Source organism: Aricia agestis, chromosome 13 (assembly GCF_905147365.1).
Source record: "Aricia agestis chromosome 13, ilAriAges1.1, whole genome shotgun sequence".
Classification (NCBI taxonomy): Eukaryota; Metazoa; Arthropoda; class Insecta; order Lepidoptera; family Lycaenidae; genus Aricia; species Aricia agestis.
In genome coordinates, this window is record NC_056418.1 from 1729808 (window position 1) to 1747369 (window position 17562).

Genomic DNA, 17562 nt, shown 5'->3' on the forward strand with positions numbered 1-17562 from the left:
ATTAAATGATAGTTAAATCAATTTCCATAGGTTTATTAATAATACAGCTTAATGTACAGAAAACTTGAGTCTTGTTCAAGTTAAAAACCGGTACTAGAATAAGTATTTGCTATAGCCCGGTCACCGAACTCGTAGAAATTTGACGTTGACCTATGACTTCTCTAAAATAACACCCATAAGTCTAAGAATGGGATATAGAAATTGTCGCGTTTAAATGAAAGAGACAAGTACCGCTTCTGGATGTTTGGTGACCGGCTATATTAATATGTATGTTGATAATTATAGTAACGTATATAATATTATTATATTGTTATTTAATATTTTATCTAATGAGCTTACTGTTATGTAAAATCTACCTAACCTAAATTGACATTATGCTGTTCAAATATTTCATATTATTTTAAATTACTTCTTTGCCTTATATTTTGTACTTTCGGTCAGTTCTAAATATTACAGCCTATTTTGCCTAAAAATAAAATGAATGAAAAAGTGTTAATCCAGAAAAACAAAATACCGCTCTAAATAAGATTTATATCTGCCAAACTGTATAACAGAATTTCGAGTCCCGGTTTGCTTTTTAGTTTTTTCAAGTTTGATTCTAGTTTGGTGATGCTCCACATATAAATGTTAATATAGTATGTGATGTAGTTAGGGTAATACGAGTTGTCAACAAGGCGAGTGATGATGATGAAACTAGATAAGTTTCGCACGTCGGTCCCTCACTAAACTACACAGTTGAGCTTACAATGAAAACTTAACTGTAAACAGTTTACCTGGTTACCTGGTTTTTACTTACAACTGAAAACCAGCGTTGCGACTACGGTCGCAACACATGCTGAGTAAGCACCTATTTGGTAAAGGTGTTGAAATGTTTTTTAATTGTTTAGTTTTGTTTGTATTGTTTACCAAATAAGTTTGTTTCTTTCTTTCTTTCTCTTTCAATGAGATATCGTGTTCAGGTCGAAATGGGCTTACTTTCATTAAAAATGTAGTAAAATATCTGCATTGATATATTATACGATTCACTGCAAAAAGAAAAAACCCAGATGTATGTTGAGATCTCACTTTGGTGCTCTATAAAATGACTATGATGTGTCTATTTAATTTAGTTTTTTTTTCTGGACTTTGTTTTGACCAAGCTTCCGGGTTTTTCTATTTTTAATTTCGACATGTTACTAAACAAAAGATAAATGTGACGACCGACGTCGCGGACCGTTATTATTTATTAATATAATGTAATATTATATTGTAAAATACAGAGGTTTATTGTAAATAAAGAGCTCTACAGTATTGCGTTTATTTTTCATTAATTCCTCTATTATGTTATTTAAAATTACTGAAAAAGGTTATCGTAATGTAAAAAGGGTATCTTTAGTCTATACTACTAAAATATTCACACAGCGAACTATGCAAGGTCTGCTACTTTGGAAGACTCACATAACATACAAAGTCAGCGAAAAATATCTTTATTAGCAAGAGGGTATAAATAAAAACGCCAGCATACAAAACCTAAATTATGATATTATATTAACTAATATTGTATCAAGAATGTCATATTATAAATGTAATTATCTAAATCTATATAAATATAAACAAAATCCGTCTGCGTCGAAGGTAGAACTTTGTTTACATTTGTAACGTCTATTCTGATATTTAACTTTTAAGACAATACTGAATATACTCAAATTGATCTTAATTGAATCTTAGACTTTCTTGAGATGATACACTTAGAAAATATATGGGGGTTTGGACCAATTAAAAATGCGTTTAACATTAATTTGACAACGCAAATTGCGTGCCAACTTCTAAACGTAGTGTTCATTTCAAGTCTTGAGATTTTCTTGAGATTCAAGTAAATCTCAAGGCGATTTATAAGCAATTGAAGGTAAACTGAAAGTTAAATACGAAAATTGGCGTTTAGGTCACAATTAATTACTTATAGTGAAATAACAATAACTTATTGTAGTGAATGTTTGCGCGCTCAATCGTTATAGTTCTCCAGACTGAGTGTGATGACGTCACTGACGAGGCAGTCGGCCGGCTGCAACAAAATACACATTATTTTTAAATAATTTCGCGTTATGTGGTAAGGCAAAACGTTTTACGATCGCTTTAACTTTGTACAAAAAACATTAGATTTTAAGTAAATCGCGACTTCATGCAGTAAATGCATGAAATGTTAAGTAGTAACGGAGCCTATCTGTGTGAGGGTCGCGAGGGGTCGAGAGAACTACCTCTATTTAAAAAAAAAAACAAAAAAGCTTAAAAAGATTGATAATATGTTACGTGAGAGAATTTTAACAAAAGGATATATTCATAAACATATTACACACATGATTAAAAAGTGGGGGTTGCGAAAAATATTTTTGTACCACAGGGACATCATGGAAAGGTAGAAAAACACTGTACAGGACGCCTACTACGAAACTGTTTTGAGACACAAACAATCGTACGAGAATGCCGCGTCCTACTCTAACAAATGAGAAATTACGTTGTTAGAGCAGGACGCGGCATTCTCGTTCGATTGTTTGAGTCTCAAAACAGTTTCGTGGTACGGCCCCAGGAACGTACCTCCGAGCATATCCCGACGAGCGCGTCGGCGCACCCGTAGAACTCCTCCTTGAGCGAGATGACGATGGTCTGCAGGCTGCCCTTCTTGGAGCGGATGAACGACGCCACCTTGCCGATGTTCGTGTTGTCCAGCGCCGCGTCGATCTCGTCCAGCAGGAAGAATGGCGCCGGCTGGGAAATATTCAAATTATTAATGTTTTTGACGTGACAACGTCTAATAACTCGATACTACGGGCTGCATGCACGAAAAAGATGACGTCATTTTCCCGTTACGCTCATTGTCGCGTTCCGTAAGCGGGAGCGCGGCACGAACGAGAGAGAGGCATGATCGGCTGTCACGTCAAACTACCGTCCATAAACCGACTTTACAGAGAACCAATTTTTTAAATAGAAACAATTATTATTGTGCACCGATTTTTAAAACTCAATCCATGGTAGAACATTTTATTAAGCTTTTATTAAAAAAGAAGACGTACAAATATAAAAATGTTGTCACATCGCTACAAATTGTTTCTTTAATTATTGTTCGCGCATTATACAGGTAAAATAATGGTCGGCCTGTTTATACAGATGGAATTATCTGTATAAACAGGTTCATGCTCGAGCTTTTAGCCATTTTGCCCATCTCAATGAATATTTAAACAGTTTTTACGTTCCACAAGTCATGATAGCAATGTATAATCGTGTGCGAAAGAGACAACAATAATGTGTGAAAGAGACAACAACACACCTGGTAGCTGTGTATGGCGAAGAGCAGCGCGAGCGCCGCCACCGTCTTCTCCCCACCGCTAAGGTTGGACATCGGCTGGAAGCGCTTGCCGGGCGCCACGCAGTTGTAGTTGACGCCGTCCAGGTACGGTTCCTCCGGGTTCTCGGGCCCGAGGAACGCCTGCGCCGACTGGTTCATCGCCAGCGCCTGAACACAAGGTCATATATTTAACACTTTTATTAGCTCGTGCTGTACGCATGTAACGGAATCTTTGAGCACGATTTTTACCTATCTCCAGTAGACTAAATTACAAACTTTGCATACGTATCAAGAGCCAATGACAATGCAATAAATTGATTCAAGAATTATTGTAAAAATATGTGAAGAATAAAAAAAGTATTTTTTTAGTTTTTTTGGTGACAAAAATGACGTAATATATTCAGCTTCAATAAACATTACTTACATTTGGCAATCAACATGAATCAAACACTATTTAGAACTTTAAATAAATTAAGTAACGAATAACAAGTACTAGTAGTAGTATAACTTAGTAACGATACAATATAAAGTATTAAACAATCGGTTTGAAAAAATCAAAAAAGGTGAAGTATTAAAAATATTATAAGTTTCTCAAACATCACGTAAAACAGTACTTTACCGCACGTCAGATAAAAATAGCTTATTTTCGTAGCTCTCCCCAATATTGCCCGTCTAGAATGTCACACGTGTGACTTTAGGGGAGGGGGCCAGGCCCCCCTCATTGTTTATTTCCAAACCAACTAGCAACAGACTAGTTATAGCCACGATTAAACTACCATGGTCTTAACCAGACCAGTAGCTTAGACCCTTTCAAAAAAAAAAAAAAAAAAAAAGTACTTTACCTTGTAGATAGCATCGATTTCATTTGCGACGTGCTCGAAACAGTCCATAAACTTGTCGTGCCGTTCTTTCTTTACCTGGAAGAAGAATGGTTCTCATTACAATCAGTGCCGGTTTCAACACTACCAGCGCCCTGGGCGAGATTTCTTCTGTAATAATGCTGGTAGTGCTAATAATAGGGGTGCTTGCGGCGCCCCTTTTTATCCGGCGCCCTGGGCGGTCGCCCTGCGCTGGCCTCCCCTAACGCCACTACGCTACTGATTACAATACTACCGTTTATACGAGTATAAATATCGTGCCTTCTCTTTCATAAATACAAAGAACGCACTCGACGTTTTTCAAAATTGCTGAAAACGCTGAAAGAGTACCTTTTTTTACTTTTGTAAAGGAAAACCCATGACCCTGGGGTACTTGCCCATAAAAATGACACAAAAAAATTGCTCTCTCAGCGCTGCTACTTTCACAGCGAACTCTGTATAGGCCCATACATACATACTTTAAACTCTAAAGCCCGTCACTGACTTAAGCTATAATATATATTAATATATTTATAGCTAGACATATTTTCTATACTAAATCCACATGTCACAGAAATATACAGGGTGTAACAAAAACAAGTGATAATACTTTAGGGTGTGTACGTGTTCCTTGTAGAGAGTTAACTGTGAAAGTAGCAGCTCTGAAAGACGAAATTTTTTTTTCACTTTTGTATGGACAAGGGCCCGAGCGTCACGAGTTTCCCCATACAAAAGTGAAAAATTTTTTTGGTCTTTCAGCGCTGCTACTTTCACAGTGAACTCTCTACAAGGAACACGTACACACCCTTAAGTATTATCACTTATTTTTGTTACACCTTGTATATTATAGCTGAGTGTGTGGTCACGCGAAATTAGTATAGAAAATATATATTAATATGCCGAGCTATAAATATATTAATATATATTATAGCTAAGTCTGTGACGGGCTTAAAATATCATGACTTAGTTTTGTTACACCCAGTAGTTTATTGAGTATTATTAATACGAATTTATTAATGAACGTAATTATTATTTGCTTATTTTCACCGATACACATTGCACAGTGACACACCCTAAAGTATTATCACTTAGTTTTGATACACTTTGTAGAGCGAATCGGACTGTATAGCCTACCTTCTCGAAGGCGAGCTTGGCCTTGTGCGCGCGCTTGCGGGCCATCACGAACGCCTCGTTGGTGGCGTTCACCTTCTCACGCACCTCGTTCAGCTTCTGCATCGCCTGCGGACACGTAGGTGCGTTAGTATGCGCGTGCGCAGGTACAAAGAGGACAATTTAATATTTTTATTATATCATTCACATATTTAATACACATCCATGACCCAAGAACAGAGAACAGACATTGAAAACTTGTTCCGTCGGCGGGATTCGAACCCGCGAACCCGCGGCTTGAGCCGCCACACGCTGACCCATTTCTACAGAAAGCAACAGAGGTCATCAGTCGCAGTTTAAATATTTATATTACTACATCATACCCGCATATTCGGCGCCTGTATCTTGTCGACCGTATTCTGCAGCGAGTTGATCGCCTTCTGCAGCTTGTCCGCCTTGCGTTTGACTTCGTCGGGCTCGTCTAACTCCTTGAGCGCGTCGGGGAGGTCGCGGTAGTCGACGCGGATGCGCGCCTCGCGCTGGTACTGCGCCGTCGTCGACATCGACGAGGGCTCGGAGCCGTCGTCCGCCGTGTCGTCGAGACTGCCCTCGAGCAGTGGGATTATTATGTCGTCGATCTGTGCAAAGAAAGGTATGTTAAGCGAAATATTGACACGTAACGACATTGTATAACGGTCGTGGTGCGCGAAGAAATCAGTAGGTTACTTACACTAGCCCATTGCTACTTGTCTCTTTCAATCTTGAATTAAGATTCAAATTTGAAAGAGAGAGAGGATTAAAAAGCAATACGTTCGTACTGCTTTTTCAATCCTATTGGTTACAGGTGAAAACTCGATAGCTCTTCACGTTATTCGCACCTACAGCGTGAGCCTACGATCTTGACTCTTGAGATTAGAAAGCTCTACCGACTAGTCGATGATTTAATATTATTTATAGGTTTTAAAAGTTTTCAGGTGTAAAAAAACAACAGAAGAATATTCTAGCTTTACTACAGTTAAAAACTAGTCAGTAGCTCATTCTAATCTAATGGTTGTAGTAGGTAGTACCTTGCACTGCCGCAGTATATTGTGTCTGTCGCTGCGGCGGCTCTCGATGCGCGCCTCTATGGCGGCTATCTGTTTCTGCACGTTCTGTATGTCCTTCTGTATGGTGGCGAGGTCCTTGCGCGCCGCCGCCACGTCCGCCTCCGCCCGCTCGTGCGCCGCGCGTGCGGTCGCGCGGTCCGCCTTAAGTGCGTCCGCGCGACGCAGCTCGCGGTCCACCTGGATGTAATCATTAAAACTATACAATATACTTAAGAGTCCATTAGTCATAAAAATGTTTACACTGCAAATAACTATATAAGGTCTGTTCGTCTTTGGCATATTGATAAAGTCGGATGACAGAGAAGGCAACCTTGAATATTTGTATGCTGTGTAAATATCTTTGTTAGCAAGACGGCAAAGCACTCGAATGGTAATTTATATTTTGTACATAAGATATCCACTATTTTCTCAATGTATTTCGAGAAATAGATAATAATCTATATCTCGAAATACATTATCAATTACATTATTATCAACTAGATGACGCCCGCAACTCCGTTGCGCCAAAATTCGTTTATCGCGCGGGAACCGTACATTTTCCGGGATAAAAAGTATTCTATGTCCTTTCCCGGGACTCAATGTATCTACATGCCAAATTTCAGCTAAATCGGTTCAGCGGTTTGGGCGTGAAGAGGTAACAGACAGACACACTTTCACATTTATAATATTAAGTATGGATTTAATTAACAATACATAGATCAATTGAACTCGACATTATCAAAATTACCTTTTAAAGTGCCTTCTTAAAGTCTATAATAGTAACGTTCTAGTTTCCAGTCAAAATCTAAATTTTTTCAACTATTTATAAAAAGATTTATAAAAAGACTAGCTAAAGGTTAGACTGAGAGAGTCGCAGGGCGGACTAGACACCTCCCTTAGCCCGCCCCGCCCCTCTCTTTGAGTGTTTGTCTTTGAGTAATGACCTCAGCACGCTGCTTGGCCTCAGCCTGCCGCGACGCCTCGAGCTCGTCCTCCCCGTCTTGGACAGTCCGCTCCCAGCGGGTAACGTTCTTCTGCGTATCACGTGACCGCTCGAACTCCAGGTTGGACGCGATACGGTCGATCTGCGCGTCAAAGTCCATCCGGCGTTTCGCCCGCTCCTGCTGCGCGCGCAACTCCCGCTCCTCGTATTGTCTGATGTTGGACACGCCTATGTCGCTGCAGAAGGCGCTGAATACGACGTCCTCGACGGTGTTCATTCGTTCCTTCACCTCCTGGATGCGGGCGTCGCGCGAGCGTATAGTACGCTCGATCTCCTCGATTTGCGGCTGAAACATAATTATAATATTATATTAAGGGCCTGTTTCACCACTTTCTGATAAAGAACTGAATAGGCTATTCACAGCTTATTTGACAGATTCTCCATACTTGATCTGTCAAGTTAAGTGGTGAATAGCCTATTCGGCACTTATCAGGAAGTGGTGAAACAGGCCCTAAGTTATGTATATCAACTTCAATAATATTTTGTACAGTGGAATTTAATTTTTAATAATCTTTTGAAAGTTTTTGTTTTAGAGACGATTAAAAATGTATAACATACTTATATTATATTATAGGAAATAAATATATACTCACCCCAAAATTCTCCATCTTGCGCTCCAACTCCGCTATCTCGTTATCAAGAGTCTTGATTTGTTTGAGCTGAAAACAAAAATTTGCATTTACTTTATTGTATCCGTGTGTGACATTGTATGTTTTTAAATTGTGACTCTGTGGCGCGCAATGCCAATGTGTGCGATTGTATATTTGGAATGTGAATTAGTTTCGGAGTGCTTGATTGTATGAAGCATTTCTGTAGTTGAACCATTCAACTTAGAGCGTTATGCCACATAATGCAGTCTATGATGTAATTGGAAAACAGGGTTTATGGTATGAATGATATCAGACTACATGGTTGTTTTTTTTTTATGAAATAAGGGAGCAAACGGGTCACCTGATGGAAAGCAACATCCGTCGCCCATGGACACTCGCAGCATCAGAAGAGCTGCAAGTGCGTTGCCGGCCTTTTAAGAGGGAATAGGGTAATAGGGGAGGGAAGGGAAGGGAATAGGGGAGGACAGGGAAGGGAATAGGGTAGGGGATTGGGCCTCCGGTAAACTCACTCACTCGGCGAAACACAGCGCAAGCGCTGTTTCACGCCGGTTTTCTGTGAGAACGTGGTATTTCTCCGGTCGAGCCGGCCCATTCGTGCCGAAGCATGGCTCTCCCACGTTAAATTTGAGAGGCAACGAAATTATTCGATGACTAATATTAACAATAATCTTATAACACCAGATTAGCCGATGTGTGTGTGTGTGTGTGCGTGTTTGATTATTATAAACTCACAGTTGCATCCCTGTCGGAGAGCGCGTACTTGAGTCGTGACTCGAGACCGCGGATCTGCGAGTCGACGGTGGTGAGCTCAGACTCCTTGCGCGACTTCTTCATCGACTCACGGAGCTCCTCCGTCAGTTTCTCCTGCAAACATAAATTGTTTGCAGTGTACAACATAAATTGACTGATTAGTTCGTGAGAATGCTAAAAACTGACAGACTCTTTTTAAAACATGCATACCTTATAGTAAGTACCATCGAAGACATTAAAATAATAATAATATCTATGGACGCTTCACACCACGTCAGTCTGGCCCCGTGGTAAGTACCTTAAGGACTTGTGTTACGGCCTACGGGTACCAGACAACTGAAATATATTTAATACTTTTATACTATACATATATTTAAGATTTTTATTATATGATACACATAAAATTTTAATACACATTCATGACCCAGGAACTTTGAAAACTTTTTCTTCCGTCGGCAAGATTCGAACCCGCGACCCCCGGCTTGAGCTACCAACAGCCCACCAACTGATTGATTCATAGGCAGTTTGAAGACCTACGTCATTTGGTCGGGTTTTGTCAATTGGTTGGTTGTTATCTTTCGGCTGGGCTTGACATAACGCGACCGACTTATGCAGGTCCGCAATCTGACTATGAATCAACTTCTTTAATAGTACAAGGACGATAAATCACGACAGACTTATTATATGCAGCCAACATGTTTCTGCATGACTAATGAATATTTTTTTACCTCTACATAATATTTCTTACTCAATTCACACTTTCCAAACGAAAATTCTACAATTTTAAATGACATAATACCTTCTTAGCCTTGAGCTGCGAGAGGTGTTTCTCGTCCCAGCGCTTGGCCTTGCGAGCCAAGTCGAGCGACCCACCCGAGATGATGCCAGACTTCTGGTAGAAAGTGCCGTCCAACGCCAACGCCTGTTGAGTTTATTGTAGAAACTTTTAACCTTGTTTCAAATCTGATAAGTTTATTGTCGCTCACTAGGAAGTCAATAAAGTAGGAAATTACATACTGTAATTTTCTATGTCAAAAGTTTCTTAACATGATGCAATTCTATAAAGAATAGATACGTGCCAAAATACGCTACCCTAATGTAAGTGTACGTGTACCCTGCGTGTACGTAGGGAGAGTGTATGTATACGCAATGAGCGTGTGCAATGTGCATGTAAGTACGAGGTTATGAAAGTTTATTTGTAGACTCATAGGCAATGTATGTGTGCGTGTGTGTACGCACGTCGTATCGGCTGTTCTTGTTGCGATCGAGGTCGTATGCGACGCGCGAGGCGTCCTCGGGCGTCTCGCAGACGAGCGCGTTGTTGGTGACGAACAGCACGGCGCGGTGGATGGCGGCCGGCTCGAAGCGGAGCACGTCGAACAGGAGCTTCACGTTCTTCGGCTCTTTTATGTCCCTATATTTGAATCAAATATCTATATAATATGTTATATTAAATATTAGAAACGTGAATAAAAATATATTAGATGAACGTAATGTGCCACCGCACTTACTTCAAATCACTATTGCATGATAAAAATCTAATATTTCCATTGATTACATTATAATTTGCAAGTCTGTTTGTATATTTATTAGGACAGACACATAAACACGATACGACGTCGCGTCGTTTCACGATACGACATCGCGTCGTGAAAATTGCGTCGCGCGCACCGACCATCCTCTTTTTGTCATTCTGTTCCTCTCACCTGAGTCTCTCTCGCAGCGGCTTCGCCTGGATGTAGTCGAGCGGCAGGAAGGTCTCGGGCTCCAGCATGCGCTCCTTCAACACCTGAATGCATCGCCGCGCCGTCTTCTCTGTATCCACGACAATCGCCTCCATGTATTTGCCGAGCACCTGGGTGATTATCAAATGTAACGTTTAACAAATTTCGTCGTCAATTTACTATAGGAAACACAACGAAGGTGCTGCAAACTGATGAGTGATGACGGTAATCTGAAACTTAAAATTGATTATTATTTACTTGTCATATCCTGTCACTTACAGTTAATGTAGGTTCACTATCACAAAGAATGAGCTGTCTACAGCTACGACACAAACCGGGAGTACATACATTTAAACAAAAAAACGCAATTGCCCCATCTTTTTCATTTTCTTACGCGGCTTACCTTCTCGCCGGGTTAGTGAATTGGTGGTAGCTGGTAGGCAACCGGTGGACTATTGTAAAAGAGTTAGATGCTAACCCATTTGTATAGAAAAAAACAATTCACCTTACTGATAGCGACGTTGCACCGCGGTCGTAAACACCGGGAAATTCCCGCTTGAAGCCCTCGATTTCGAACGCAATTCTTTTTAGTTCCAAATTTGAAAAAGTGTTATGTTACCTTGGTGATAGCGACGTTGTACCGCTTGTGCGTGGGCTGGCACATGTTGATCATGCGGTCGTACACGCCGGGGATGTCGCGCTTGAAGCTCTCCACGATCTCCTGCTTCTTGCGCCGGCGCGCCTCCTCGTGCTTGTCAACGCGCGCGTCGCCGAGCTGCGCCGCTACTTCCTCGAGGGCCGCCTGCAGCGCCGCCGCGCGGCCGCGACACGAACCCACATCCGCCTGAGTGACACAAAAGCCCGTATTTTTAAATGCTCTCATACTCATCTTTAATCCTGCTTCCTAGGCCCGTATTTTTGGTCAGTACTTAAGATACGACCCGATCTCAAGACGCGGTGTGTCTAAACACATTAGGCCGAAAACACGCGGTGGAAGTTCGGCATGATTACGCTAAAACGCGACGTAATTTCGGCATGGTGTGTCATCAGTCTTTCGGAGCTTCGGCCACGTATTTTCAGACTAGTGTGCTTAGACACTTAGGCTTCAGTCTCGTTCTGACGGCGGGGCGGGAGCGGCGGCGACGCGTTCCAATGTATAGATTTATATGCATAAGCCGTCTACTGGCGCGCGGCGTTCTAGACGTCATATCCATGTAAATCTATACATTAGAACGCGCCGCCGCAGCTACCGCCCTACTGTCCGCTCATTACGAGACTGAAGCCTAAAGTTCAACTCACACTGGTGCTGACTACATTTTATACAAACATCTTACGGTTCCCGCACGATAAACGAATTTTGACGCAACGGAGTTGCGGGCGTCGTCACTAGTCCATACTACTATAATTATATATTAGTGTGGACTAGTAGCGACACCGGCAATTGTGAATGTGTGTCTGTCTGTCTGTGTATCTATAGTTTACAACAAACGCACCTGCAGCTCGGCGCGCAGGCGGCGCTGCTCCTCGAGCGCCTGCTCCGAGCTCTTGATGTGCTCGTTCAGCTTCTCCACGCGCTTAAGAGCTTCGTTGCGTTCGTGACCCTGCTACCACAATGTTCCATTAAAGAAATTGATTCACAGCCAAATGGCGGACTTATGTGATTCGGTCGGGCTGAGTGAGAGAGGTCGTAAGACGTGATCTGTTATGGCTTATGATAAAATAATTTGAGAATATTTCTCATCACGAAAAAGGGACAGGTGTACAGATAAATAAAAGTCGGTTCGTTGCGAGCAACATCTAGTTAGTTATACAAAGCGAGCTAACCCACGCGCGCAGAACACGCGCACGTCTGTATGGCTTAAGACTTTTGAGGTTCAAGTCATACCTTCTGGCGATGCTTATTCTCGAACTCCCCCTTCTTCCTCATTTCGTTGTCCAGCCTGTCCTGGTCGGCCTTCTGCTCCCGATTGACGCTGTCCAGCTCCTGCAGGTATCTGGCGGCGGAGCGGGACGCCTCCATCTTCAGTTCCTCGTACTGTCTGATCTGGGCTTCCTCGAGGTGGACGTCCGCCCGCCCGCCCGCCGCCGCTGAGGTGCCGGTCGACCCCTCCCACTCCGCCTTCGCCTCCTCGACTACGCGTAGTTCGTCTTCCAGTTTTCTGTGGACAGTATTAACCCATCAATCCCCAAGCGACACCCGACTGTCGCATAACAATTGAAAATCTATTGTGTCTGCGATCGAGGTATTAAGGTGAGGCCACACTATGTAACTACATATTGTTACGACACATAGTACCATCTAGCGTCAAACCAGCGGAACTTATTGGGGGAACGCAGACAACATAAATCTAATACTCGATACTAGATGGCGTTAGGTGTACGATTACATGCGCGTATTTTCTAGAAACGAACTCTCTGGAATATTCTGGAACTCGCCTTGGCCCATATAAATAGTCAGGCGGGCCATTCATTCCGTTCAGTTAGAGCAAACTTCAAGGCTACTTCGGCGGAGTGAAAATCAGTGATCAATAGTGAGTGAACCAGTGAAACCTTTTTTTTTTGAGACGGGGAATGCTGATGCGCATGCCGGACATCTAGGATCATCTTAATAATGAAATAAGTGAAAATGTGACCCGGTCTGCTGCGTAAATAAATAATAAATTGATATAAATTGTTCTATTTCTGAATAAATCTGAATCAAATATTTCTAAACGTCGTTACTACTGGTGCCTACCACCGGATCGGGAACTAACCCGGCGAGAAGAACCGGTGTAAGAAAGTCGCAAGAACCGACTTAAGAAACTCGCAAGAACCGGCGTAAGAAACTCGCAAGAACCGGCGTAAGAAACTCGCAAAAACCGACGTAAGAAACTCGCAAGAACCGGCGTAAGAAACTCGCAAAAACCGACGTAAGAAACTCGCACAGTGTACTCACTTGATGTCCGCCTGGTGAGCCTCGTGCGCTTTACGCGCCTGCTCCAGCGTCTTAATAGCGCTCTCTAACTTCTTCTGCGTGTGCGTCACGCGCTCCTTCGCCTTGATGAAAGTTGGACGCTTCTTCGACACCTCCGCTTCCTAAAAGTAATGTAAAAATATATAACTAAAATTTACAGGCGCTATGACGATTTGAGTAGAAGCTCAGATACGAAAGTGTACAAAGCTGAAATCAAAATAAAAATTGTTCCGTGAATTACCACCCTGTAAAAGTCCCATGTTGCTTCCAAGCAAAGAAACAAATATTTCTTCTATATAATTTATATATACACCCATTTTATTACTAGGTGCGAGTTTAACCAGGTTCCCATGTTCTTTGAGTTATAATAACTAACGGCAAACAATTAACAATAGCCAAGATTCTTACTGACCACTTCACGTATATCCTGCTCGATCTTGGCGAGCTCGCGCTGCGCCGTCCCCGCCTCCTTCTTCTTCTCTTTGAGTGCGTCCTCGGCTTTCTGCCGCTTCTTCTCTATCTTTGTGAGCTCCGACTGCTTGTGCTGCAGCTCCTCTTCGTTATTCTGGATGTCCTTCTCGTTGTGGTACAGATGGAACAGCTGAAGCTCCACTTTTTGTTGTTGCTGTAATTAAATGCATTTTTGCACTCAAACACCTCAATGAGTTATTGAATTTAGCTTTGATGTCATGTTATATATTAGTACCTGGATGACCGAGCTTTGCTCGGTATAGCAAACACTCATTGACTTCGTGTTACTTAATAACGCCATTATTTTATTTATCTATGGACGCTTCACACCACGTCAGTCTGGCCCCGTGTTAAGTACCTAAAGGACTTGTGTTACAGGTACCAGACAACAGAAATATATTTAATACTTTTATACTACACATATGTTTAAGATTTTTATTATATCATACACATATTTAATACACATCCAGACCTGGGAACATTGAAAACTTTTTGTTCCGTCGGCGGGATTCGAACCCGCGACCCCCGGCTTGAGCTACCAACGCGCTCACCACTGAGCCACAGAGGTCGTCGGACACTATATAACATTAGAAATGCAAAAGTCTGTCTGTTACCTCTTCACGCCCAAACCGCTGAACCGATTTTGCTGAAATTTGGTATGAAGATACTTTGACCCAGGTAAGGACATAATATAGGATACTTTTAACCACGGAAAATTTTTCCCGCGCGATAAACTAATATTGGCGCAACAGAGTTGCGGGCGTCATCTAGTTATCTTTAAACCTAATTTGATATCTAAAATAACTAGGTAGGTAGGTACTACAGGCTGCGCAAAAGTTCATGACCACTCGATGAAACTGGAGTGGGTAAAAGCGCAAGTGCACTTTTTTTTTTCATTAAATAAAGCGGCAAATGAGCAAACGGGTCACCTGATGGTAAGCAACTACCGTCGCCCACGGACACTCGCAACATCAGAAGAGCTGCAGGTGTGTTGCCGGCCTTTTATATATAATACCTATTACCTACCAATAACATGGTTAAGAAGTTACAAATAACAAATGGAACATGAGAACTCGCCTTTTGTCACACCCATTATTGTTATGACAAACAAACAGTAAGTATTAAACCAAGCCTCAGCCTTTGTGAGTAAATGACACAATAGCCATGTTATGTAAAAGAATTACCAGCTCCTCTTTCAGTCGGGTATATTTCTCAGCTTCCTCCTTCTCGAATTTGGCTTCTTTCCTCTCGGCGGCCACTCCCTTCTTTTTCTGGTATGAGAACTGGGCTTCCTCATCAGCTCGGTTCACTTCTGCCCGGCATGCTTCATACTGCTCTTTGAGCACTCCAGACCTGCAATTAAGGCATATACTTACTTCATGTTTGCTACCAAGCTTCAATGTAGAAGTTGCCTACAATTCCTTGCATAAAAACCAGGAAACTGTAAACTTTAGTATGGTTAAAACTAGCCTTAGATGTTAATGCTCAACTCTAAATCCGTACCAATAAATTAAAACAATAGAAAAAATATTTGTTTGCGTATGACAATATTTTTTACATTAAGAAGAATTATTCTTCTTAATTTAAAAATTAGAGTTGAGCATTAACATCTAAGGCTAGTTTTAACCATACTAAAGTTTACAGTTTCCTGGTTAAGACCTCATGCATTACTGACCCACTGATTTCTTCAAAGAGTGCCGTTCTCTCCTTGGGGTTCTTCATAGCAATGCTCTCCACGGCACCTTGGAACACCAGAAAGTTCTTAGCCTTGACATTGATGCCAAGTTTCTCCAACTCCGCTAAGTACTGGCTGGTGGGCACAGACTGAAAAAAAATTGCAATATATTATGATTTACTTTTTATTTCCATGCTTATTTCTACCATTACAGGTTTACCCCAATGCGATAGAAACATACAAATAAAAACTTGCAACTAAACAATATTCAAAATATGTGCCTAATTTAAACTAAACAGTAACTTATTTTATATAAAGCAATCCTTGTGAGTTCACTCTGAGCACAGCAGAAAACGTCAGTTTCCGAAAAAAACTACATTAACGCAGCGCAGTGCCCGCGCCTGTAATATATTACATACTCATATAAGATGTTAGTGTAAACACCGTTATCCTTGAAACCATCAAATGAGCCCATCAAAATGAACAACTTTTTCTATGAGAACAATGCTGGGAACTCAAAAAAATCCATCTTCATACCCATACAAATTGCCGATCAAGGCATCCATATGGGTATGAAGACGGCATTTTTTTTCCCAGCATTGTTCTCATAGGAAAAGTTGTTCATTTTGACAGGCTCATTTGATGGTTTCAAGCGTGTTTACACCACACTGTATAATATAAAAATAAATAGATGGCCAAATAGGAAACAATTTTATGCACAAGAATAAGGTAATAACTAGGCTAGTAGATAATGAACTTAGAAACAGTTGGTTTCACTACATTAATCAACATTGGAATGAAATGGCAGTCTTTTTAAATAAATACTGTGTGCACCAGTTATTTTGATTTACTTATTTATTTATTGACTGCTTCTTAAATTTATCATTACGTGACTAGAACTATATACAACTAATTAACATTTATAAATTTTATTTTAATGGTGTTATTAACACAAACGAGATATTAAAAGGAATTTCTTTTAATATCTCGATTGTGGCAATCGCAGACACAATAGATTTTCAATTGTTATGTGGCAGCCGGGTGCCACTTAGGGATTTATGGGGGTCAAAAATACATACTTGTCCATCAATCTTGTGATCAGATGATTGTCCAATAACAGACCTCTGGAACTGTTTCTCAGTCTCAGTGTCTTCTAGTACAAAAGTTGCAGTGACTGATGCACTAAAACATACAAACAGGTTGCATAAACAAAACTATATGACATTGGTTAATTTTGGAAGTTTAGTATGTAAAGTTATTATTTACCATCTCGCCACAGGTTTGTTGATGGAGGCGCCATGGATCAAGTCGCTAAGACGCTTTACACGCAGCAAAGACGTTTTCTCCCCCATCACAAAACTCACGGCGTCCATGAAGTTAGATTTACCTATGAAAACGTTTCTGGTATTAGTATTTTAGCTTTCGGTACAAAATAATGTGTATTTTGTACCGATATGTGTATATAAAACCTTACCTGAACCATTGGGTCCCACGACAGCCGTAAACGATTTTAGGGGTCCTATGCGGTGATGCCCCTTGTAGGACTTAAAGTTTTCCATATCGATATACTTCAAGAACGCAGGCATTTTGATAGCGGGTGTATTCAGAACTGTTAAACAAAAGTAATAACACTTCACAAGTCGAAATGATTATTTCAGTAAATTAATGCATCGCGCCAAATTTCTCGTCGACGTCAGAAGGAAACAGCGAAAACTTGGCGAAAACCTCCAAAACACGACCAAAACAATGGTAAATTGACAGTTGACAAATGACATTCACAATAAACTGTTTTTTTATGCAACGAACGGCAGTCGGCACTAGCTTGTTCAATTAGCTTTGAATTAGCTATGTCCACACTGTGCACTTTCATCTGCATTTCTCATAAAATTTGCCACTACTTTTCAAAATTGATCAAAATAGAAAACGTATGAATAAATTAAGTTTGATAGCGATGTTCGGTGTAATATAATATAATACATTTTTAGAAAATGTACAAGTAACCTC

The 17562-nt window shown here is 41.0% G+C and overlaps 1 protein-coding gene across 1 annotated transcript; it reads right to left on the reverse strand.

The window, feature by feature from the left end:
- Positions 1 to 29: 29 nt before the first annotated feature.
- On the reverse strand, positions 30 to 17286 carry LOC121733047 (structural maintenance of chromosomes protein 1A). The gene is made up of 23 exons (XM_042123137.1): positions 17033 to 17286; positions 16825 to 16945; positions 16638 to 16740; positions 15559 to 15707; positions 15068 to 15236; positions 13825 to 14037; positions 13395 to 13534; positions 12345 to 12618; positions 11953 to 12060; positions 11079 to 11303; positions 10442 to 10590; positions 9975 to 10149; positions 9535 to 9657; positions 8718 to 8849; positions 7968 to 8033; positions 7316 to 7660; positions 6354 to 6569; positions 5670 to 5924; positions 5311 to 5415; positions 4162 to 4236; positions 3302 to 3487; positions 2572 to 2742; positions 30 to 2041 (listed from the first exon to the last, which is right to left on the reverse strand). Exons 1-23 carry the CDS (start codon positions 17142 to 17144, stop codon positions 1982 to 1984), a joined length of 3672 nt encoding a protein of 1223 aa, XP_041979071.1. The 5' UTR covers positions 17145 to 17286; the 3' UTR covers positions 30 to 1981.
- Positions 17287 to 17562: the final 276 nt, after the last annotated feature.

What these genes read in the sequence shown, in the direction of transcription:
- LOC121733047 (XM_042123137.1), bottom strand. Translation starts at nt 17,144, where the DNA reads ATGCCTGCGTTCTTGAAGTATATCGATATGGAAAACTTTAAGTCCTAC. An exon ending in CGTGGGACCCAATGGTTCAG is followed by an intron (nt 16,946 to 17,032) that starts GTAAGGTTTTAT and finishes ACGTTTTCATAG; the next exon opens with GTAAATCTAACTTCATGGAC. An exon ending in AGAATAAGCATCGCCAGAAG is followed by an intron (nt 12,061 to 12,344) that starts GTATGACTTGAA and finishes TTGTGGTAGCAG; the next exon opens with GGTCACGAACGCAACGAAGC.